Raw genomic sequence first — 24,119 nt, 5'->3', positions numbered from 1 at the left:
TTTATGTCCGTCTGGATCTTTCTTTTCTGTGGGAAAATTGTAGAGAATGAACGGAGGTTTACAACCACATTTCTTCTTCATTCCGTCTTTGGGTGGACTCAGTGGAGCCTTGCAATTGTGTGTTTTCAGCCACCTTTCAAGCTAAATTCCATTAGAGCAGTTGAAAACAGCATAATCAATCAATCAATCAATCAATTTTTTTATATAGCGCCAAATCACAACAAACAGTTGCCCCAAGGCGCTTTATATTGTAAGGCAAGGCCATACAATAATTATGTAAAACCCCAACGGTCAAAACGACCCCCTGTGAGCAAGCACTTGGCTACAGTGGGAAGGAAAAACTCCCTTTTAACAGGAAGAAACCTCCAGCAGAACCAGGCTCAGGGAGGGGCAGTCTTCTGCTGGGACTGGTTGGGGCTGAGGGAGAGAACCAGGAAAAAGACATGCTGTGGAGGGGAGCAGAGATCGATCACTAATGATTAAATGCAGAGTGGTGCATACAGAGCAAAAAGAGAAAGAAACAGTGCATCATGGGAACCCCCCAGCAGTCTACGTCTATAGCAGCATAACTAAGGGATGGTTCAGGGTCACCTGATCCAGCCCTAACTATAAGCTTTAGCAAAAAGGAAAGTTTTAAGCCTAATCTTAAAAGTAGAGAGGGTGTCTGTCTCCCTGATCTGAATTGGGAGCTGGTTCCACAGGAGAGGAGCCTGAAAGCTGAAGGCTCTGCCTCCCATTCTACTCTTACAAACCCTAGGAACTACAAGTAAGCCTGCAGTCTGAGAGCGAAGCGCTCTATTGGGGTGATATGGTACTACGAGGTCCCTAAGATAAGATGGGACCTGATTATTCAAACCTTATAAGTAAGAAGAATTTTAAATTCTATTCTAGAATTAACAGGAAGCCAATGAAGAGAGGCCAATATGGGTGAGATATGCTCTCTCCTTCTAGTCCCCGTCAGTACTCTAGCTGCAGCATTTTGAATTAACTGAAGGCTTTTTTAGGGAACTTTTAGGACAACCTGATAATAATGAATTACAATAGTCCAGCCTAGAGGAAATAAATGCATGAATTAGTTTTTCAGCATCACTCTGAGACAAGACCTTTCTGATTTAGAGATATGCGTAAATGCAAAAAAGCAGTCCTACATATTTGTTTAATATGCGCTTTGAATGACATATCCTGATCAAAAATGACTCCAAGATTTCTCACAGTATTACTAGAGGTCAGGGTAATGCCATCCAGAGTAAGGATCTGGTTAGACACCATGTTTCTAAGATTTGTGGGGCCAAGTACAATAACTTCAGTTTTATCTGAGTTTAAAAGCAGGAAATTAGAGGTCATCCATGTCTTTATGTCTGTAAGACATTCCTGCAGTTTAGCTAATTGGTGTGTGTCCTCTGGCTTCATGGATAGATAAAGCTGGGTATCATCTGCGTAACAATGAAAATTTAAGCAATACCGTCTATAATACTGCCTAAGGGAAGCATGTATAAAGTGAATAAAATTGGTCCTAGCACAGAACCTTGTGGAACTCCATAATTAACTTTAGTCTGTGAAGAAGATTCCCCATTTACATGAACAAACTGTAATCTATTAGACAAATATGATTCAAACCACCGCAGCGCAGTGCCTTTAATACCTATGGCATGCTCTAATCTCTGTAATAAAATTTTATGGTCAACAGTGTCAAAAGCAGCACTGAGGTCTAACAGAACAAGCACAGAGATGAGTCCACTGTCCGAGGCCATAAGAAGATCATTTGTAACCTTCACTAATGCTGTTTCTGTACTATGATGAATTCTAAAACCTGACTGAAACTCTTCAAATAGACCATTCCTCTGCAGATGATCAGTTAGCTGTTTTACAACTACCCTTTCAAGAATTTTTGAGAGAAAAGGAAGGTTGGAGATTGGCCTATAATTAGCTAAGATAGCTGGGTCAAGTGATGGCTTTTTAAGTAATGGTTTAATTACTGCCACCTTAAAAGCCTGTGGTACATAGCCAACTAACAAAGATAGATTGATCATATTTAAGATCGAAGCATTAAATAATGGTAGGGCTTCCTTGAGCAGCCTGGTAGGAATGGGGTCTAATAAACATGTTGATGGTTTGGATGAAGTAACTAATGAAAATAACTCAGAACAATCGGAGAGAAAGAGTCTAACCAAATACCGGCATCACTGAAAGCAGCCAAAGATAACGATACGTCTTTGGGATGGTTATGAGTAATTTTTTCTCTAATAGTTAAAATTTTGTTAGCAAAGAAAGTCATGAAGTCATTACTAGTTAAAGTTAATGGAATACTCAGCTCAATAGAGCTCTGACTCTTTGTCAGCCTGGCTACAGTGCTGAAAAGAAACCTGGGGTTGTTCTTATTTTCTTCAATTAGTGATGAGTAGAAAGATGTCCTAGCTTTATGGAGGGCTTTTTTATAGAGCAACAGACTTTTTCCAGGCTAAGTGAAGATCTTCTAAATTAGTGAGACGCCATTTCCTCTCCAACTTACGGGTTATCTGCTTTAAGCTACGAGTTTGAGAGTTATACCACGGAGTCAGACACTTCTGATTTAAAGCTCTCTTTTTCAGAGGAGCTACAGCATCCAAAGTTGTCTTCAATGAGGATGTAAAACTATTGACGAGATACTCTATCTCCCTTACAGAGTTTAGGTAGCTACTCTGCACTGTGTTGGTAAATGGCATTAGAGAACATAAAGAAGGAATCATATCCTTAAACCTAGTTACAGCGCTTTCTGAAAGACTTCTAGTGTAATGAAACTTATTCCCCACTGCTGGGTAGTCCATCAGAGTAAATGTAAATGTTATTAAGAAATGATCAGACAGAAGGGAGTTTTCAGGGAATACTGTTAAGTCTTCTATTTCCATACCATAAGTCAGAACAAGATCTAAGATATGATTAAAGTGGTGGGTGGACTCATTACTTTTTTGAGCAAAGCCATAGAGTCTAATAATAGATTAAATGCAGTGTTGAGGCTGTCATTCTCAGCATCTGTGTGGATGTTAAATCGCCCACTATAATTATCTTATCTGAGCTAAGCACTAAGTCAGACAAAAGGTCTGAAAATTCACAGAGAAACTCACAGTAACGACCAGGTGGACGATAGATAATAACAAATAAAACTGGTTTTTGGGACTTCCAATATGGATGGACAAGACTAAGAGACAAGCTTTCAAATGAATTAAAGCTCTGTCTGGGTTTTTGATTAATTAATAAGCTGGAATGGAAGATTGCTGCTAATCCTCCGCCCCGGCCCGTGCTACGAGCATTCTGACAGTTAGTGTGACTCGGGGGTGTTGACTCATTTAAACTAACATATTCATCCTGCTGTAACCAGGTTTCTGTTAGGCAGAATAAATCAATATGTTGATCATTATTATATCATTTACCAACAGGGACTTAGAAGAGAGAGACCTAATGTTTAATAGACCACATTTAACTGTTTTAGTCTGTGGTGCAGTTGAAGGTGCTATATTATTTTTTCTTTTGAATTTTTATGCTTAAATAGATTTTTGCTGGTTATTGGTAGTCTGGGATGCAGGCACCGTCTCTACGGGGATGGGGTAATGAGGGGATGGCAGGGGGAGAGAAGCTGCAGAGAGGTGTGTAAGACTACGACTGCTTCCTGGTCCCAACCCTGGATAGTCACGGTTTGGAGGATTTAAGAAAATTGGCCAGATTTCTAGAAATGAGAGCTGCTCCATCCAAAGTGGGATGGATGCCGTCTCTCCTAACAAGACCAGGTTTTCCCCAGAAGCTTTGCCAATTATCTATGAAGCCCACCTCATTTTTTGGACACCACTCAGACAGCCAGCAATTCAAGGAGAACATGCGGCTAAACATGTCAATGCTAAATGCGCCCTTGTCATTATTATATGCGTCGCTTAAAGCCTTCAAAACAATCCCTGTAAGCCTTAAATTTCGCAGTCCGCTAACGCTACTGTACATGAAATTCAATGGCGGCGGTGTGCGTTTGGTAGGTGGAATTTTTGACCACGTCTGGCCCATGCATGCACAAATGCGTTGCGCACTTCGCTTATTGGAGCAGTTAGGGGGCTATTCAAACAGGCCAACTAGTAAGCTATCACTCCTGAAAACGGTCTTTGCCATATCACGTGAGGTAAATCTGCCCTACAATTGGATTTTGGAAAACCTTGTGATGGAGAACCAATACCGATTGGACACTCACATTGCACACATCATCACACATCTTCAATAGAAGTACCAAGATGGCCGACGGTGGATTGAAAGTCTGCGGAGTTAACTTTTCAGCAAAAAAAAAAAAAGGAAGTTTCTATCTCATATCATTAAAAAGTTATTTACTAGGGGTGTCCGAAAAAAATCGATTCACATCTGAATCGCGATTCTTATTTATTACTATTCTGAATCGATCCAAAATGTCCAAGAATCGATTTTTTAAAAGCATTTTTTTAACATAATCTTGCTTACTCGCTGCATGTACTGTTTGTCAGGCATCGGCTTCCGTACTACAGCGTCCAACGCGAGGGGGGGGGGGTGGTTCCGGCGTGCTTCAAAACACTCTGCGCTGCAGAGTTCAGTGGCTGTAGCTTAGCATGGCGGACGAAGAGCTAATTCAGCCAGCACCGTCCTTTGCTGAAGGCAAATGTTTGGGCGCATTTTGGATTTTATATTTGCTGCGTAAGAAGGAGCTTGACATGACTTATGTAGTGTGCAGAATCTGCAAAATGAAAGTCAAGTACTTCGGAAACACTTCAAATCCGCAAGCCCACATGCTACGCTATCACCCGGAGCTAAAAGAGGGGAGCAGCGGTCTCTGCCGACTACTGACCAGCGCTTCGCTAAACTGCCAGCCAACTCCGAACGAGCAAAGCAGATAAGTAAATTTACATCTAGAATCACATGATTAACCTTGTAAAGCTGCATTTTTTTAAGTAATATAACTATTTCTCAGAGCGCTTTGAATCGAAAATCGATTCTGAATCGAATCGTCATCCCAAGAATCGGAATTGAATTGAATCGTGAGTTGTTGTACGATTCACATCCCTATTATTTACAATTCAGTAAAGCTTGGTCCCAGCTGTCGTATATGATGGCGTCGGCCCCAGAGGGTTAATGGCAAATGGCAGTAATTCCCAGAAGCCTTCCGGACAACCAGTGAATCTAAATGTTTCAACCTCTTAGCAGTAAACAAAAGTTTTTCATGCTAGAAATAAGGGCTACACAACGTGGGCTTAATAAAAAGCGTGACCGATGCAATAAAGCACATCTGACACGTTACTACATAAACTAAGTTAATCAAACTGAGTTGAACTGTAACGGGAGAAATGTGGGGTGAATGTAATCACAAAGTTATTACAAACAACATCCTTATAAACTTACTTGTATGCTTTTGTCAGCCGATCAGTGCAGTGTGACGGCGAACTACGGGGGCCGGTGATGAACACATTTAAGCAGGGGTGTAAGCAGCTCTCAGTTGAATTGAGTCAGAGCTCCATCTACTCGACAAACGGTGCAAGGACATTTACATTGCCGACACAAACATTATTTCAGTAACTGTTCTGTTTATGAGAAATTATCGGCGTTCTATCGGCAAAATTTCGATAGTGAGTACTTTGAAAAGGGCTTATATCGGCCAATAATATCGGCCAGCTGATATATCGGTCAGGCTCTAGCTGGAGCACACAGCAGGGGTTAGGGGCTTATACCGATGATTATTAATGTCGAAGATTGCTAAATATTTGAAACCAATATTTACATGCAGTAAAACATAATTTAAAAAAAGAAACTCAAAAAAGGTGTCAAAATTGAATTACCTTACAGCACGTTTAATTCAAAGAGCCTTTTAATAACATTCCACCAAATAACTAATACACACCATCCACTGCACATTAGTTACAGCTGTAGATTTAACTTTGTCTGGGGACAAGCATTCCAAAAACATGATGAGAATATTGAAAATAAATGGACTTAGGCAAATTTCTCAGTGGTGAAGATACCAAAGCGCGCACGGACACCGCCCTTCCAGCCCAGTAACAAACAACAAATCAAACGAACCATGGCACCTCTTCCTCCTCCGTTCTCTCTACTGAACAATCACTCCGACAGTCTGTCAGACGCTGCCGTTTCACACACAACCACCACATGCCGACATTAAACTGCAGGATTCATAAGTAGCCACCAGCATCAGCGTTTATTATTTGATGTTTATTATTTGACAATCCCCATTCTCCAGCATCATCTCACTTCACCGTTAAGCGCCCATGAGTATAACCAAACTTCCTACGTTTACCAATTTCAAAATAAAACTCATATTGGTGTCAAAGTGAGTCGAAGTACAAATGAGGAAAATAATTATTTTTGTCCCTTTTAAAAATCGTAATATTACACACACATTCCTAAACGAGTGGAATGTATTGCTTTTAGAGTTTAAAGAAGTTTAGAAAACGATGGCTTAAAATTGAAGACGATGAACTTCCTGCTTGGCTAAGTAGCTTGACGCAAACCGGTAGATGCAACCCGAGCTTGCCCAAACGACTCGATAATAATCGCTGAACACGCACAGAGGAGTTTGAGGGCTTACCTCCTTCTTCTTCTGTCCTCCCCCGGACGGCAGACATAGCAGCACAAGAAATACCACAGACAGAATCGATGGGTTAGCAAAAGATTTCCAAACAGACGCCATGACGAAGAGATGCACTGACTTCCAGACGCGTCGCTGTCAAAGGATTCCCTCTCGACCAATCAGCGCGCAAGATTTGAAACACTAAGGCGTCTGGGATATGTAGTTTTATCGTGGAACATTACTTTCAGCTGTTTTGGATGTATTCGATATTGCAGCTCAATTCATGAGATATAAGCGAAATGCAGGCTATTTCGGTGAACTGGTTAAAGACCTGTTGGTATTATGATATAAATATGAAATCATACATCACCTGTATTTTGGAGAAAGAGGAGAACAAGAAGGGCATTGTCATTATACATAGGTGAATACATACAGCAAAAGTTAATTCAGTATTCTCAGATATCCATTCAATTTTCTCAAATTCAATGATCAGACTGTATTGTTATATCTTCAAGTTTCAACCATCTCAAAATTAATTCAATATTATCAAGTCACGATTTAATATTCTTTTGATATTTCAATGTTTTCAGGTTTCCATTCAACATTTTCACGTTTATTTAAATTTCAGGGTTATAGTCAACATTCTCAAGTTTAATATTCTCTAGTTTCTATTTAATATTCATGAGTTTAATTCAGTATTGTCACATTTCCATACAATATTCTCACGTTTACATTCAGTAATTTTGATTATTTGATAACAATTTAATCATCCATAAATGGTTTTAACTTTTTTTTGTACCTTCAGCTGTCCCCAGTTGCTCAAAGTCACCACAGCATATCTGGTACATATCCACATTGGGATATGGCACAAGATGGATACCCTTCCTGAAGAAACTCAGGTTCTAGAGTTGTATGTAAATGTTTGAGCACCCCTGATGATTTCCATGATTTTCCTTTATAAATCATTGGTTGTTTGGATCACCACTTTCAGTTAAACATATCATATAGCAGACAAACACAGTGATATTTGAGAAGTGAAATGAAGTTTATAGGATTTACAGAAAGAATGAAATAACTATTTAAACAAAATTAGGCAGGTGCATAAATTTTGGCACCCCAACAGAAAAAATATGTCAGTATGTAGTAGATCCTCCTTTTGCAGAAATAACAGCCTCTAAACGCTTCCTATAGCTTGCAATGAGAGTCTGGATTCTGGTTGAATTCATTTTAGACCATTCTTCTTTACAAAACATCTCAGGTTTGTTGGTTTCTGAGCATGGACAGCCACCTTAAAATCACACCACAGATTTTCAATAATATTCAGGTCTGGGGACTGAGATGGCCATTCCAGAACATTGTACTTGTTCCTCTGCATGAATGCCTTAGTAGATTTTGAGCAGTGTTTAGGGTCGTTGTCTTGTTAAAAGATCCAGCCCGCACAGCTTCAACTTTGTCACTGATTTATGAACATTGTTCTCAAGAATCTGCTGATATTGATATTGAAATAAAACTACAACACTGACCCTTGGGGAACCATGGGTTCTAGATGTGGTTCTTTGTACTATATATGAAGAACAGCTGACGTTTAAGGAAAATCTGTTTACAGTTATGCTACATTTATTAAGTATTGACATAGAAAAATGCCTTAGCTTAGAAAGTCTTTATTGAAGGTTTAATCTGTTTTCAGTTGTGTTAAATTTTCCAAAAATAAATTTTTACCACCAATAAGCTTTCCTGAAGCTGCTTAACCAGTACAATATTCCACGCAAAGAAATTACGCATAGCTGAAGTTTTATATTTGCACTGTGGCAGTGTTCACATTAGAATAAAAATTTTTTTTTCTTTTTTCAGCCTGTGTGAGACACTGTTGAGACACAATTTTGCTGTTTTTTCTCCCAGAGTGTGAACATGTTAATTCTGGGTTTGAGGTCACATGTATACAGAAAAAGCCCACATTTGAATCTGCTGTCTGGGTTGTTAGAGGATGGACAGAGTGGTGAATTCTATCAGGTCTGCAGCAACCTCACAGGCATTTATTTTGAAATACAGGCTCTGATTGTGGAAGTGCGACATAAGCAGGCTTATTGTTTTAAAAAAATTAGCAGTTAAAGCTGCTCCAGTTTTGGTAAAACGTGGTGCAAATTATTGGTTGAACTAATAGGATTAACGACTTTAACTTTTGACCCCTGTACAAACTGAAAGTGACCTTTGTCGCCATGTTTGCTGTTTTTACTCCATAACTTCAGAACATTCAGTCACAGATAGTCAAACTATACCTTTTTGGAATCTTTGTGATCAGACACATAATGTGGTATAGCTTTCAATATGATTGGAACATTTTTTGACCCCTATGCAGTTCTTCAATTGACCTCTACTTGGCCCCCTATTGAAAATTCAAATGGCTAACTTTATTTTTCTAAAATATGTACCAAAAGGTATACACAGTCAGACTTTGGTGCTTGTAACCAGATTTGAAGGATTCCTCTGCAAATATTCTGTTATCTGCTGCACCACTATTACTACTACCATTACTTCAGGGCTCAATAGCCTGTGTCATCCCTCATATGTCAAAGTAGCCAAGTTTGGCTCACTTCCAAGGTGCCATTTGGACAGGAGAGAGACATATGAATATACACATACAGTTGTGTCTTAGTGTATAGAAGACAGTGAAATGCCAATTAACACTCTCACATAAACCCTGCAATCACAATACATACCCTGATGTGATAAACACTACTTTAAAGGGATGCCTTACATTCATCCATTCACACACCAATATCAGGGTGCTTCCAATGAAAATTGCTCAGTTGCTGCACACTGGGAGCAAGCTGAGGATTAAGAACCTTTCTTGCATTTCTGTCTCTGCGTGTTTGACAATTCCTTGCTGCACTATTGTTTCATGTAGCTTATTTGTTTTGTTCGTATGGCAAAAGCAGATGGTCACCAAACTGAGTCTGGTCTGCTTGGGATTTCTTCTGATAAAAAAAAAAGTGTTTCTGTACGACTATTGCCAATGTGCTTGCTTAAGATTAGGTTTTTGCCTTACTTGTTTGGAGCACTTATTTGGGATATCAAATGTGGTAAAAACTGAAAAAAATTTTGTTCATGTTATATGTGTGGAACACTGGATTAGTGGTAAGCACTGTTGAATCACAGCAAGAAGATCCTGGCATCACTTCCCACATGACCCTTTCTGTGTAGAGCTTGCATGTTTCAGTTTAAAGTTATTTATTTTTGTATCACACCAAATCACAACAAAGGTGCCTCAAGGTGCTTCACACAAGTAAGGTCTAACCTTACCACCACTTAGAGCAAGCACACAGGTGACTGTAATAATGAAAAACTACCTCTGATGATACTAAGGAAAAAACCCCAAGCAGAACAGACTCAGAGGGGTGACCCACTGCTTAGGCCATTCTAACAGTTACAAGGTTTTTATAAAGTTTTACAAAGCTGAACAAACAGAAAACAGGACATCTGCAGCATCAGCTTGAGGAATGACATCTCAGTCAGTCCAGTACCCCATTGTCCGCAGACGCCAAACCCATGCAATGCACTCTGTACCTCGGACAGAGTGAAAAAGAGCAGAATCAGTCGGCCAGGAAAAAAAACACACCTAAGGTAAAATTTATCATCAGTAATTTGACAGGAAAGCAGAAGAAATACAAAGGTGATCGCTGGCCATTAGCCCTAAGCTTCACTAACAGACCCAGAATTTAGATAAAATTGAGGCCGAGACCTGTTCCATTACTAATAAAATAATTTAAAAGGCCAGGAAGTATAGTTCCATAGTATGCCAGTATGCTAGCTATACAAGAGGGAGAATAAATGGGTCTTAAGTCTGGACTTGAAAGTCTCTACAGAATCTGACTGTTTTATCTCCATAGGGAGATCATTCCACAAAACGGGTGCATGATAAGAGAAGGTTCTGTGGCTCGCAGACTTTTTATTCACCCTAGGCACACAAAGTAGTCCTGTGCCCTGAGAACACAGAGCCCAGGCCGGTACGTATGGCTTAATTAGGTTAGCTAAGTAGGAAGGTGATAGTCCGTGAATAATTTTATAGGTTAATAGCAGAACCTAAACATCTGATCTCACAGAGACAGGAAGCCAGTGAAGAGATGCCAAAATGGGTGTAATGTGGTCAAACCTTTTGCTTCCTGTCATGTTCTCCTCATGTTTGTGTGGGTTCCCTCCACTTGTGCCAGCCCTACTTCCACTTTCAAAGACATGACGGTTAGGTGAAGTGGAAACTTAAAAAATAATGAACGCAATACTAAAGTACCGTCGGCTGCATGAATATATAAAAAAAATGAAACGCAATATATAGTTTCGCTTGGCCAATTCCGGCAGGAACACCAACATTCTGCCCTGGTGGACAAACCCCAAGATAGAAGGTAATTTTTTTTATATATTGAAAGTAGACCAAGGTCAGCTCCCTTCAATGTCCTGCAAGTTCATTATCCTGAAACTACACCCTGTAAATGTAACGTTGCGACAACAGAGAGTGGATGTAATCAATGAAAGAGTGTGTAGAAAGAATGTGACCTTTTGACCACTTAAAATAGGTCAAGATTAGCCATCTTTGAACTTGTCCAAGGTCTGTGCCCCAAGAATGCTCCCTGTGAATATGAAAGCCCTGACAGTAATAGGACTGGACTTATGCTGAGCACAGACAGATGAACAGACAGACAGACAGACGGATGCAAAGTCTTTGCAATACCCAATGGCCATGCTTGTCTGTCTGCATGTGGTGCTAGGAAATGCTCCCCCCCCACCCTCGTGACCCTTTATTGGAATAAACAGGTATAAAAAAAAACAAACAAAAAAACAAAAGAATGTTCAAGTTATCATGGATATGATTGATGCATGGGCACACAAACTGTTGGATGCATGCACGGACACACATGCGCATGCATCTCTACATCTCTACATCTCTACATCCCTCTTCTGGTCTTACAGCTGGCAGAGGATTAAAAAGGCAATTACCCGACCAAGCAGGTATAAAAAGAAATGGCATCTAGTTACCGAGCCAGTGTAATTAGTCTGCAAAATGAATGCCATGGCAGATGGCAACATGTGCTGATGTATAGCATTCAACAAAACACTGCAGACACACAAATAAGGAGGGGTGGGTGCTGGTAGTGAGGGTGTTAATGGCCCAGTAATAGCCACGCAAGTGGCTGTGCAGGGTCTAATGATGTGCAAGAAGTCTCTTAGAAGATCGAGATGTTCTGACTCAGCATTTGAGGGTCTCCAACACTAGAATAATACTTTCAAGTTAAAAAAATAGCACAAGATAAACACACAAATGAATAAAATCTCCCAAACAGGGAACAGTGATTGTGAATGTAGATGTATGGCTTCCCAAACTAACTCTCAGACACAGACCGACACAAGTTGCTGAAATGAAACTCGTCGTGTCAGAATATTAAAGTCAATGCACCGTGAAACAATCAGTACGTGCGGTCTTGTTAAACCACAATTCATTTGCTCTGTAGCAACGCAATCACGGAATCATTCCCACACTCGCTCAGCTTGATTGTGGAATTTGAAAAATGATTCTCGTGGAATCTGCCTCACACCATTATTGGGTAGAGCTGAGTTTCCTGAACTTTTTTTTTTTGTTAAACATAAAGGTCATTTAAGTTCAGAAGCTTCAGACTGCAGATCTGACAGCTTTTGTCCAAGATACCACCGCAGAATATTAGGAGTTTAGCTGCTGCAGAGTCACAACAGTGATAAGTCTTTCACAATGTTTTTAAACTTACAATACACATTCGCAGCACAATTACACTCAACTCAGGCTTAGATAATACTGGATAATGATGTATGTACCCCACCGTCAAACCCCTGTCTGTGTATATTATTCAAATATAAATCACAGTTTGCAAATACTTTAAGAATATATACTGTGCAGTTATTCTATTCCAACAAACTTGCATAATAATACCCCTGGTGCTTCCTGTCTTACTGTATGGTTGTGAGACTTGGACCCCTACCCGTGGCCTAAGGTGATGGTGATCGCTTTGGAGGTTCCTTGGGTACAGCTGAAATAACTGTGTCAAACAAGCAGTTACTTGGCTAGAGACAGGTGAGAAGCATCACTTGCATTTGGATGCAACTCGTGCTTCAACGTTTTGGCTATGTGGTGCGTTTTTCTTTGTGTGATCCAGGATGTAGGTGCGTCAGTGTTGAGAACCCCAGTAGCTGTGGAAGGCCAAGGGAATGCCTGCATTTCACCTGGCTGTGGCAAATATGGTTCATTTTGAGAGGTGAGGACGAACAAGTTGTCTTTCTTGGTGGTTGCCATTTAAGACCCAAGATGGTTTCTTGGTGCAATGGTGCCATATTCTGTGACACCACAGTATGCTTCTTGACTTGACAAACAGTTGGAGATGTTTTTTTTTTTCTTCTCATTTTAATTGGCCATAAACAAAACAATACAAAATTGTTCTTACAATAACAATAAAACATCAGTGATATACAGATAGATAGATAGATAGATAGATAGATAGATAGATAGATAGATAGATAGATAGATAGATAGATAGATAGATAGATAGATAGATAGATAGATAGATAGATAGATAGATAGATAGATAGATAGATAGATAGATAGGTGTTCTTATGCATTGTGTTTGTCTTACAGCTGAGAATCTATGTATATATAATGGAGAGACTCGTCGGCCAGGGAGCACCCAGTCATGACAGGGACCCCAAGCCAAAAATGCCAGCTATCGTGGGAAAGGACATGCAATGAGTGGACAGTTCGCTGAAGGATCTGCACTCCACATTGCCAGGGAACCAGACTAGCCACACCATGTAGTTGTACACCAAATCATCTCATGCAGGAGCAAATCAGTCCTGTGAGCACAAGGCATAGGGCACAGATGTATAGTCAAAGGCCCCAAACAGGGCTCAAACCCAACAGAAAGGGTAGGCCTATGCCCCACCTGAGACTGCACTCTGGTGCAAGACAAGGCAATGCCTCAAGCAGAAAAGTACTCAAAAGGCTTTGGCACCAGCACTGGAGTCAGAAGATGACCACCCCCCATCCAATGGGACTGAGCACGTACCCATACTGCCCAGACCACCGGGCATCCAGAGGTAGGGCCAAGTGATAAGTAGGGATGGGTATCGAGATTTAATTTATTTTTATTTATATATTAATAATAATAATAGCAACAACAACAATAATAGTAATAGGTAAGTCCCTTCGGCTGCTCCCTTGTTTGCACAACAACAATAATAGTAATAATAAATAATAATGCTACAATACTATTTTAGAGAAAGAGACAAAAAGAACCTGATGAAACAAAACACAACAGAAAAGATAATACCCCACAATGAAAATGAATAATTAGATACAGAAATAAATAAGTGTTTCCTGTGAACACCTAGTGACTCTTACATCTCCACTTCATCCCTGTTTTATTTAAGTTTAGTGACAATTTGTTTTGGTCAAACTATATTTTCAATTTGTTAATTTCTTCAGTGATTTCCTCCAGAACTATCTGCCAAGATAGAAAACTACTGCATCTTAGTAAGAGCAGAATACTACTGGAATTAATTAGAATAAGTAAAGTTGTTTTTTTTTCTCACCTAAATGGATGCTGCACTCACTGCAGTTTATTGTCTGAAATAGCCCCAGATTGCATTTCAGAGCTTCTAGAATTCAAACATTTTCGTGCAGGTGGTGTTGGGGGTAATTTTGAGTTCCAGCTTTTTTTGTTTTCACCACTTTCATCCCTGAATATGTCAATCGTGAGTCACTTTTGTGCAGATTAAAGTCACTAACTGGGACTCCTGTCTTGTTGTGAGAAAGAAACAAGAATCATCCTCCGTTCTGTTCACACAGCTCCAAACGCTGCACGGCTCTCTGCTGAGTCAAGTTAGAGCGATAGAGTCCAGTCGGAATTAAAACGCTGTTTAAAATCAATTGACACCTCTTTCCAAATGTTTTAATACAAACTGCAATCGATCAAAACATTTTTTCCTCCCAAATCGAGATGTCCTGTGCTGATGTGCAGCAACCGGCTGAGCTCAGCTCAGAGGTACGGAGAGACATTCATGCCAAAATGTCTTTTGACAAACACTACAGATTTTATTTATGTCCAGAGATCAAGGATCCAGTGACCAATTTAAAATGTTGTTGACATAGAAAACCTGTAAAGTCTACTTTTAGTACACAGAAAATTCACAAGCGGTATCAATAAGGGAATCGATAAGGAATTAGATCGGTAAGCAGAATCGATAATGGTATCGATATTGATAAAATCTTATCAATACCCATCCCTAGTGATAAGCAACAACACATCGCAAGCAACTTGATAAGCCTGTCTGTTTATTTTATATTATACTCATTGTGCATAGTAATCGATGCCCATAGTGCCCAAAATACAAAGTTCAGAGGTTCTCACCACTATTTCTCAAGTCTATTCTATAGATAAGTCTTGGCACATACACTATTTCTGTGCAATACTGCATCTAACACATCATGGAACTGCCCAAAACTGACCACTTAATCTGCATTAGCCAGGCCTTCGCCAACCACTGAAGACCAACACTGAAGCACCTGCATGCTCATGGTAAATGGGCTGTATTTATATAGTGATTTTCCATCTGCATCAGAAGTTCAAAACATTTTACAATTATGCCTCACATTCACCCATTCACATACACTCACATGCACCAATGTCAGGGTGCTGCCATGCAAGGCGTTCACTACACACCAGAAACAACAAGGAGATTACGGACCTTGACCAAGGGCCCTTAGTGATTTTCTGGTTCTGGCTGGGTTTTGAAACGAGGATCCTCTGGTCTGAAGCCCAACACTTAACCAGACCATCACCTCCCCTAAGAGATGATGGTTAGAGAAACATGAACAATGAACAGGAATTAAGCTGAATCAGGGCGAATCAATCAATCAATCAACTTTTTTCTTATATAGCGCCAAATCACAACAAACAGTTGCCCCAAGGCGCTCTATGTTGTAAGGCAAGGCCATACAATAATTATGAAAAACCCCAACGGTCAAACGACCCCCCTATGAGCAAGCACTTGGCTACAGTGGGAAGGAAAAACTCCCTTTTAACAGGAAGAAACCTCCAGCAGAACCAGGCTCAGGGAGGGGCAGTCTTCTGCTGAGACTGGTTGGGGCTGAGGGAAAGAACCAGGAAAAAGACATGCTGTGAAGGGGGGCAGAGATCGATCACTAATGATTAAATGCAGAGTGATGCATACAGAGCAAAAAGAGAAAGAAACAGTGCATCATGGGAACCCCCCCACAGTCTACGTCTAAAGCAGCATAACCAAGGGATGGTCCAGGGTCACCTGATCCAGCCCTAACTATAAGCCTTAGCGAAAAGGAAAGTTTTAAGCCTAATCTTAAAAGTAGAGAGGGTATCTGTCTCCCTGATCTGAATTGGGAGCTGGTTCCACAGGAGAGGAGCCTGAAAGCTGAAGGCTCTGCCTCCCATTCTACTCTTACAAACCCTAGGAACTACAAGTAAGCCTGCAGTCTGAGAGCGAAGCGCTCTAATGGGGGTAATATGGTACTACGACGTCCCTAAGATAAGATGGGACCTGATTATTCAAAACCTTATAAGTAAGAAGAAGAATTTTAAATTCTATTCTAGAATTAACAGGAAGCCAATGAAGAGAGGCCAACACGGGTGAGATATGCTCTCTCCTGCTAGTCCCCGTCAGTACTCTAGCTGCAGCATTCTGAACCAACTGAAGGCTTTTTAGGGAACTTTTAGGACAACCTGATAATAATGAATTACAATAGTCCAGCCTAGAGGAAATAAATGCATGAATTAATTTTTCAGCATCACTCTGAGACAAGACCTTTCTGATTTTAGAGATATTGCGTGAATGCAAAAAGGCAGTCCTACATATTTGTTTAATATGCGCTTTGAATGACATATCCTGATCAAAAATGACTCCAAGATTTCTCACAGCACCACCAGAGATCATGGAAATGCCATCCAGAGCAACGATCTGGCTAGACACCATGCTTCCAAGATCTGTGGGGCCAAGTACAATAACTTCAGTTTCATCTGAGTTTAAAAGCAAGCAGGAAATTAGAGGTCATCCATGTCTTTATGTCTGTAAGACAATCCTGCAGTTTAGCTAATTGGTGTGTATCCTCTGGCTTCATGGATAGATAAAGCTGGGTATCATCTGCGTAACAATGAAAAATTTAAGCAATACCGTCTAATAATACTGCCTAAGGGAAGCATGTATAAAGTGAATAAAATTGGTCCTAGCACAGAACCTTGTGGAACTCCATAATTAACTTTAGTCTGTGAAGAAGATTCCCCATTTACATGAACAAACTGTAATCTATTAGACAAATATGATTCAAACCACCGCAGCGCAGTGCCTTTAATACCTATGACATGCTCTAATCTCTGTAATAAAATTTTATGGTCAACAGTATCAAAAGCAGCACTGAGGTCCAACAAAACAAGCACAGAGATAAGTCCACTGTCCGAAGCCATAAGAAGATCATTTGTAACCTTCACTAATTGTTGTGTGGGCCGCTGAAGAGGAGGTACTGCTGGCCCACCACCACCAGAGGGCGCCCTGCCTGGAGTGCGGGCTCCAGGCACCAGAGGGCGCCGCCGCCGTACTAGAGCAGTCAGGGTGACAGCTGTCACCCATTACTGGACACAGCTGACTCCACTCAGCCCGGGGGTATATCATCAGGACGGCGTCTCCACCTCAGTGCCGAGATATCGCCTTAAGACTGAGGTAACGTTCTCTGCATTCATATACTGAATAACCAGCTAAAACTTGTTAAACCTTTTCAGGACTGCTGACTACTGATAGCTAAATTGCTTGGATAAGTACTCACCTTCCTGCTATATATTGACAAGAGGTGGAGGGCTGCTCTTCCCCTCTCCGTTACTGGGTGCGTCGCATCCACACCTGTGGGTTGTTGCGCTCTCCCGCCAGCAGTACGGATCCGACGAGCGGAGGCAGTGGCCACCTGGGAAGTCGGGACTTGGCGGTTCCAGTATTCCGGGTTCGGTGCAGAGGAGATCTGGTGGTTCCGGTTCGACTGAGACGGACGTCTCCTACCTTCGAGCCTGCCCACATGACACCAGCGGATTCGACCCCAAATTGTTAATTGTTGTATTCGTTGTGCTCGTTTCACAACAGTAAAACTTGTTATTCACCTTTCTCCATTGTCCGTATTCATTACGCCCCCTGTTGTGGGTCAGTGTACCTACACTTCACAACAGGATATCTCGCCACGTCATGGACCCCGAGGGCGTCACCGGCTGTTGAACGGCCAATGGAAGACCAAGGCGCGTCGGCGGCTTCGGGAGGGGTAATCGGTGAGTTGCAGCGGATCCTCACCGCTTTCACCTCTCGGATCGATTTAATGACCGAGCAGCACGTTCTCCTAAACCGCAGGGTGGAGGCTCTCGCCGCACAAGTGGAGGCGCGCCCTTCGGGCGCCGCTGCGGCTCTCCCTCCCGAGGACCCTGCGCGTGAAAGTGACGTTCCACTGGTCGTTCAACGGTCCCTTCCTCCGTCCCCAGAAGCATACATAAGCCCTCCAGAACCGTACGGAGGCTGTGTGGAGACGTGCGCGGATTTTCTGATGCAGTGTTCGCTCGTCTTCGGACAGCGTCCCGTGATGTACGCGACTGATGCTAGCAAAGTAGCTTATGTAATAAATCTGCTTCGCGGGGAGGCACGCGCTTGGGCTACAGCGCTCTGGGAGCAGAACTCACGGCTCCTTCATACATACGTTGGGTTTGTACGGGAGCTCAGAACGGTGTTCGACCATCCCAACAGAGGAGAGTCCGCTTCAACCGCGCTACTGTCAATGAGACAGGGGCGTCGGAGCGCAGCTGCCTATGCAGTCGCCTTCCGCATCGCGGCGGCGAGATCCGGCTGGAATAGCACTGCCCTCCGCGCCACCTTTGTAAACGGACTGTCATTGGTCCTAAAAGAGCACCTGGTGGCGAAGGACGAACCGCGGGACTTAGACGGGCTCATCGATCTGGTCATACGACTCGACAACCGGTTAGAAGAACGCCGTCGGGAACGAGGCGAAGGGCGTGGCCAGGCACGCGTCGTCCCTCTCCCTTCCGGTTCCGATCGAGCTCCGCCTTCCCCACGCTCCACAGCCCCCTGCGCTCCGTGGGGTCACAGCTCCCCCTACTGACGAAGCTAGGGACACGAGTAGGGCAACATTTAGGGCACCAGATGCACAGAGGAGATGGACCCACGGAGCGTGTCTTGTTTGTGGTTCAATAGAGCACCATGTGAGACTGCCCCGAGCGGTCAAACGCCAAACGCCCGCCCCTAGAGACTGGGCCAGGGGTGGGCCAAAACATTCACGTGGGACACACCCACATTGCTACACGACTCCCAGTCACGATCCTGTTTGAGGATTCAACCCTGAAGGCCCCAGCACTGGTGGACACGGGCTCTGAGGGGAATCTGCTTGACAGTAGATGGGCCAGGGAGATAGGGCTCCCTCTGGTGGCTCTTACCTCGCCTGTGCAGGTTCGGGCGCTAGATGGCTCCCTACTCCCACCAATCACGCATAAGACACCTCCAGTAACTCTGGTGGTGTCAGGTAACCACCGGGAGGTGATCGAGTTCTTTGTGACTCAGGCCACCTCCCGTGTGGTTTTGGGTTTTCCCTGGATGCTAAAGCACAATCCCCGGATCGATTGGCCGTCCGGGGTAGTGGTTCAGTGGAGCGAAACCTGCCATCGGGAGTGTCTAGGTTCCTCGGTTCCTCCCGGCTCCCAAGCTAAGGAGGAGGTCCGAGTCCCGCCCAATCTGAAGGCGGTGCCGGCGGAGTACCATGACCTCGCTGACGTGTTCAGCAAGGATCTGGCTCTCACGCTTCCTCCCCACCGCCCGTATGATTGTGCCATTGATTTGGTTCCAGGCAGTGAGTTCCCGTCCAGTAGGCTGTACAACCTCTCACGGCCGGAGCGTGAATCAATGGAGACCTACATCCGGGACTCATTAGCTGCCGGGTTGATCCGGAATTCCACCTCTCCGATGGGTGCAGGTTTCTTTTTTGTGGGTAAAAAGGATGGCGGGCTTCGTCCATGCATTGATTACAGGGGGTTGAACGAAATCACGGTTCGCAACCGATACCCGTTGCCCTTGTTGGATTCAGTGTTCACCCCCTTGCATGGAGCCAAAATCTTCACCAAGCTGGATCTTAGGAATGCGTATCATTTGGTTCGGATCCGGAAGGGAGACGAGTGGAAGACGGCATTTAACACCCCCTTAGGTCATTTTGAGTACCTGGTCATGCCGTTCGGTCTCACTAATGCTCCCGCGACTTTCCAAGCGTTGGTAAACGATGTCTTGCGGGACTTCCTGCACCGGTTCGTCTTCGTGTATCTAGACGATATACTCATCTTTTCCCCGGATCCTGAGACTCATGTCCGGCATGTCCGTCAGGTCCTGCAGCGGTTGTTGGAGAACCGCCTGTTTGTGAAGGGCGAGAAGTGTGAATTCCACCGCACTTCTTTGTCCTTCCTGGGGTTTATCATTTCCTCTAACTCCGTCGCCCCTGATCCGGCCAAGGTTGCGGCAGTGAGAGATTGGCCCCAACCCACAAGCCGTAGGAAGCTGCAACAGTTCCTCGGCTTTGCTAATTTCTACAGGAGGTTCATTAAGGGCTACAGTCAGGTAGTCAGCCCCCTGACAGCCCTGACCTCTCCAAAAGTCCCCTTCACCTGGTCGGATCGGTGCGAAGCCGCGTTCAAGGAGTTGAAACGGCGCTTTTCGTCTGCACCAGTTCTGGTGCAGCCCGATCCTAGCTGCCAGTTAGTGGTTGAAGTGGATGCCTCGGACTCAGGGATAGGAGCGGTGCTCTCCCAGAGCGGGAAGACCGATAAGGTCCTTCACCCGTGTGCCTATTTTTCCCGCAGGTTGACCCCCGCTGAACGGAACTATGATGTCGGCAATCGGGAACTCCTTGCTGTGAAAGAGGCCCTCGAAGAGTGGAGACATCTGTTGGAGGGAACAACCGTGCCATTCACGGTTTTCACTGACCATCGGAACCTGGAGTACATCAGGACCGCCAAGCGGCTGAACCCCAGGCAAGCCCGCTGGTCACTGTTCTTTGGCCGTTTTGACTTCCGGATTACCTACCGTCCCGGGACCAAGAATCAAAGATCGGATGCATTGTCCCGGGTGCATGAAGACGAAGTCAAAACGGAACCGTCGGATCCCCCGGATCCCATCATCCCGGAGTCCGCTATCGTGGCCGCCCTCACCTGGGACGTGGAGAAGACCGTCCGGGAGGCCCTGACCCGTGACCCGGACCCCGGACACGGACCAAAGAACAGACTATATGTCCCACCAGAGGCTAGGGCTGCAGTCCTGGACTTCTGTCACGGTTCTAAGCTCTCCTGTCACCCTGGGGTGCAAAGGACCGTGGCAGTCGTCCGGCAACGCTTCTGGTGGGCGTCCCTGGAGGCCGACGTCCGGGACTACGTCCAGGCCTGTACCACCTGCGCCAGGGGCAAGGCAGACCACCGAAAGACCTCAGGGCTGCTACAGCCACTGCCCGTGCCTCATCGCCCCTGGTCCCACATCGGCCTGGACTTCGTCACGGGTCTCCCGCCATCCCAGGGAAACACCGTCGTCTTCACGATAGTGGACCGTTTCTCCAAGGCGGCCCACTTCGTGGCCCTCCCGAAGCTCCCAACGGCCCAGGAGACAGCGGACCTCCTGGTCCACCACGTCGTCCGTCTGCATGGAATACCATCAGACATCGTCTCCGATCGCGGTCCCCAGTTCACCTCGCACGTCTGGAGGAGCTTCTGCCGGGAACTGGGGGCCACGGTCAGCCTCTCGTCTGGGTACCACCCCCAGACCAACGGGCAGGCAGAGCGGGCAAATCAGGAACTGGAGCAGACACTTCGCTGTGTGACAGCCGCGCACCCGACGGCCTGGAGTACCCACCTGGCCTGGATCGAGTACGCCCACAACAGCCAAGTGTCATCAGCCACCGGCCTCTCCCCGTTTGAGGTGTGCTTGAGGTATCAGCCCCCCTTGTTTCCGGTGGTCGAGGGAGAGGTCGGTGTGCCCTCGGTCCAGGCCCACCTACGGAAGTGCCGTCGGGTGTGGCGTGCCGCCCGCTCTGCTTTGTTGAAGGCCCGGACGAGGGCGAAGAAACATGCAGACCGGCGGTGGGCCCCGGCCCCCAAGTATCGTCCTGGGCAGGAAGTGTGGTTGTCCACCAAGGACATTCCCCTTCAAGTGGACTCCCCCAAACTCCAAGAACGATACATTGGTCCCTTCACAATCCTCAAAGTCATCAATCCCGCCGCAGTGAGGCTCCAGCTTCCGGCCTCGCTGCGGATTCATCCAGTTTTTCATGTCTCCCGGATAAAACCCCATCACACCTCACCCCTCTGCACCCCGGGTCCGGCACCACCTCCTGCCCGGATCATCGACGGGGAACCGGCTTGGACCGTGCGCCGGCTCCTCGACGTCCGTCGAATGGGCCGGGGTTTTCAGTACCTGGTGGACTGGGAGGGGTACAGCCCCAAAGAACGCTCCTGGGTGAAGAAGGGCTTCATCCTGGACCCGGCCCTCCTGGCCGACTTCTACCGTCGCCATCCGGACAAGCCCGGTCGTGCGCCAGGAGGCGCCCGTTGAGGGGGGGGTCCTGTTGTGTGGGCCGCTGAAGAGGAGGTACTGCTGGCCCACCACCACCAGAGGGCGCCCTGCCTGGAGTGCGGGCTCCAGGCACCAGAGGGCGCCGCCGCCGTACTAGAGCAGTCAGGGTGACAGCTGTCACCCATTACTGGACACAGCTGACTCCACTCAGCCCGGGGGTATATCATCAGGACGGCGTCTCCACCTCAGTGCCGAGATATCGCCTTAAGACTGAGGTAACGTTCTCTGCATTCATATACTGAATAACCAGCTAAAACTTGTTAAACCTTTTCAGGACTGCTGACTACTGATAGCTAAATTGCTTGGATAAGTACTCACCTTCCTGCTATATATTGACAAGAGGTGGAGGCGGCTCTTCCCCTCTCCGTTACTGGGTGCTGTCGCATCCACACCTGTGTGTTGTTGCTCTCTCCCGCCAGCAGTACCGGATCCGACGAGCGGAGGCAGTGGCCACCTGGGAATTCGGGACTTGGCGGTTCCAGTATTTCCAGGGTTCGGTGGCAGAGGAGATCTGGGTGGTTCCGGTTCGACTGAGACGGACGTCTCCTACCTTCGAGCCTGCCCACATGACACCAGCGGATTCGACCCCAAATTGTTAATTGTTGTATTCGTTGTGCTCGTTTCACAACAGTAAAACTTGTTATTCACCTTTCTCCATTGTCCGTTCATTACGCCCCCTGTTGTGGGTCTGTGTACCTACACTTTCACAACACTAATGCTGTTTCTGTACTATGATGAATTCTAAAACCTGACTGAAACTCTTCAAATAGACCATTCCTCTGCAGGTGATCAGTTAGCTGTTTTACAACTACCCTCTCAAGAATCTTTGAGAGAAAAGGAAGGTTGGAGATTGGCCTATAATTAGCTAAGATAGCTGGGTCAAGTGATGGCTTTTTAAGTAATGGTTTAATTACTGCCACCTTAAAGGCCTGTGGTACATAACCAACTAACAAAGATAGATTGATCATATTTAAGATTGAAGCATTGAATAATGGTAGGACTTCCTTGAGCAGCCTGGCAGGAATGGGGTCTAATAAACATGTTGATGGTTTGGATGAAGTAACTAATGAAATAACTCAGACAGAACAATCGGAGAGAAAGAGTCTAACCAAATACCGGCATCACTGAAAGCAGCCAAAGATAACGATACATCTTTGGGATGGTTATGAGTAATTTTTTCTCTAATAGTCAAAATTTTGTTAGCAAAGAAAGTCATGAAGTCATTACTAGTTAAAGTTAATGGAATACTCAGCTCAATAGAGCTCTGACTCTTTGTCAGCCTGGCTACAGTGCTGAAAAGAAACCTGGGGTTGTTCTTATTTTCTTCAATTAGTGATGAGTAGAAAGATGTCCTAGCTTTACGGAGGGCTTTTTTATAGAGCAACAAACTCTTTTTCCAGGCTAAGTGAAGATCTTCTAATTAGTGAGATGCCATTTCCTCTCCAACTTACGGGTTATCTGCTTTAAGCTACGAGTTGTGAGTTATACCACGGAGTCAGACACTTCTGATTTAAAGCTCTCTTTTCAGAGGAGCTACAGCATCCAAGGTTGTCTTCATGAGGATGTAAAACTATTGACGAGATACTCTAACTCCCTTACAGAGTTTAGGTAGCTACTCTGCTCTGTGTTGGTATATGACATTAGAGAACATAAAGAAGGAATCATATCCTTAAACCTAGTTACAGCGCTTTCTGAAAGACTTCTAGTGTAATGAAACTTATTCCCCACTGCAGGGTAGTCCATCAGGGTAAATGTAAATGTTATTAAAAAATGATCAGACAGAAGGGAGTTTTCAGGGAATACTGTTAAGTCTTCTATTTCCATACCATAAGTCAGAACAAGATCTAAGATATGATTAAAGTGGTGGGTG

At 44.5% G+C, this 24,119-nt stretch overlaps 1 protein-coding gene across 1 annotated transcript in view; it reads right to left on the bottom strand.

Annotated features, from left to right (window-relative positions):
• The window catches only part of tusc3 (tumor suppressor candidate 3), a 344,078-nt gene extending 337,345 nt beyond the window's left edge, over positions 1-6,733 (bottom strand). The window contains exon 1 of the mRNA XM_034188079.1: positions 6,581-6,733. Coding sequence (XP_034043970.1) covers positions 6,581-6,682 — 102 coding nt within the window. The 5' untranslated portion in view covers positions 6,683-6,733. The remainder of the gene's footprint in view (positions 1-6,580) is intronic.
• Between the last annotated feature and the right edge of the window lie 17,386 nt (positions 6,734-24,119).

This window comes from Thalassophryne amazonica, chromosome 15, assembly GCF_902500255.1.
Source record: "Thalassophryne amazonica chromosome 15, fThaAma1.1, whole genome shotgun sequence".
NCBI lineage: Eukaryota > Metazoa > Chordata > Actinopteri > Batrachoidiformes > Batrachoididae > Thalassophryne > Thalassophryne amazonica.
Note: the sequence above shows the minus strand (reverse complement) of the source record. Positions and strands in the feature narration are given on the sequence as shown.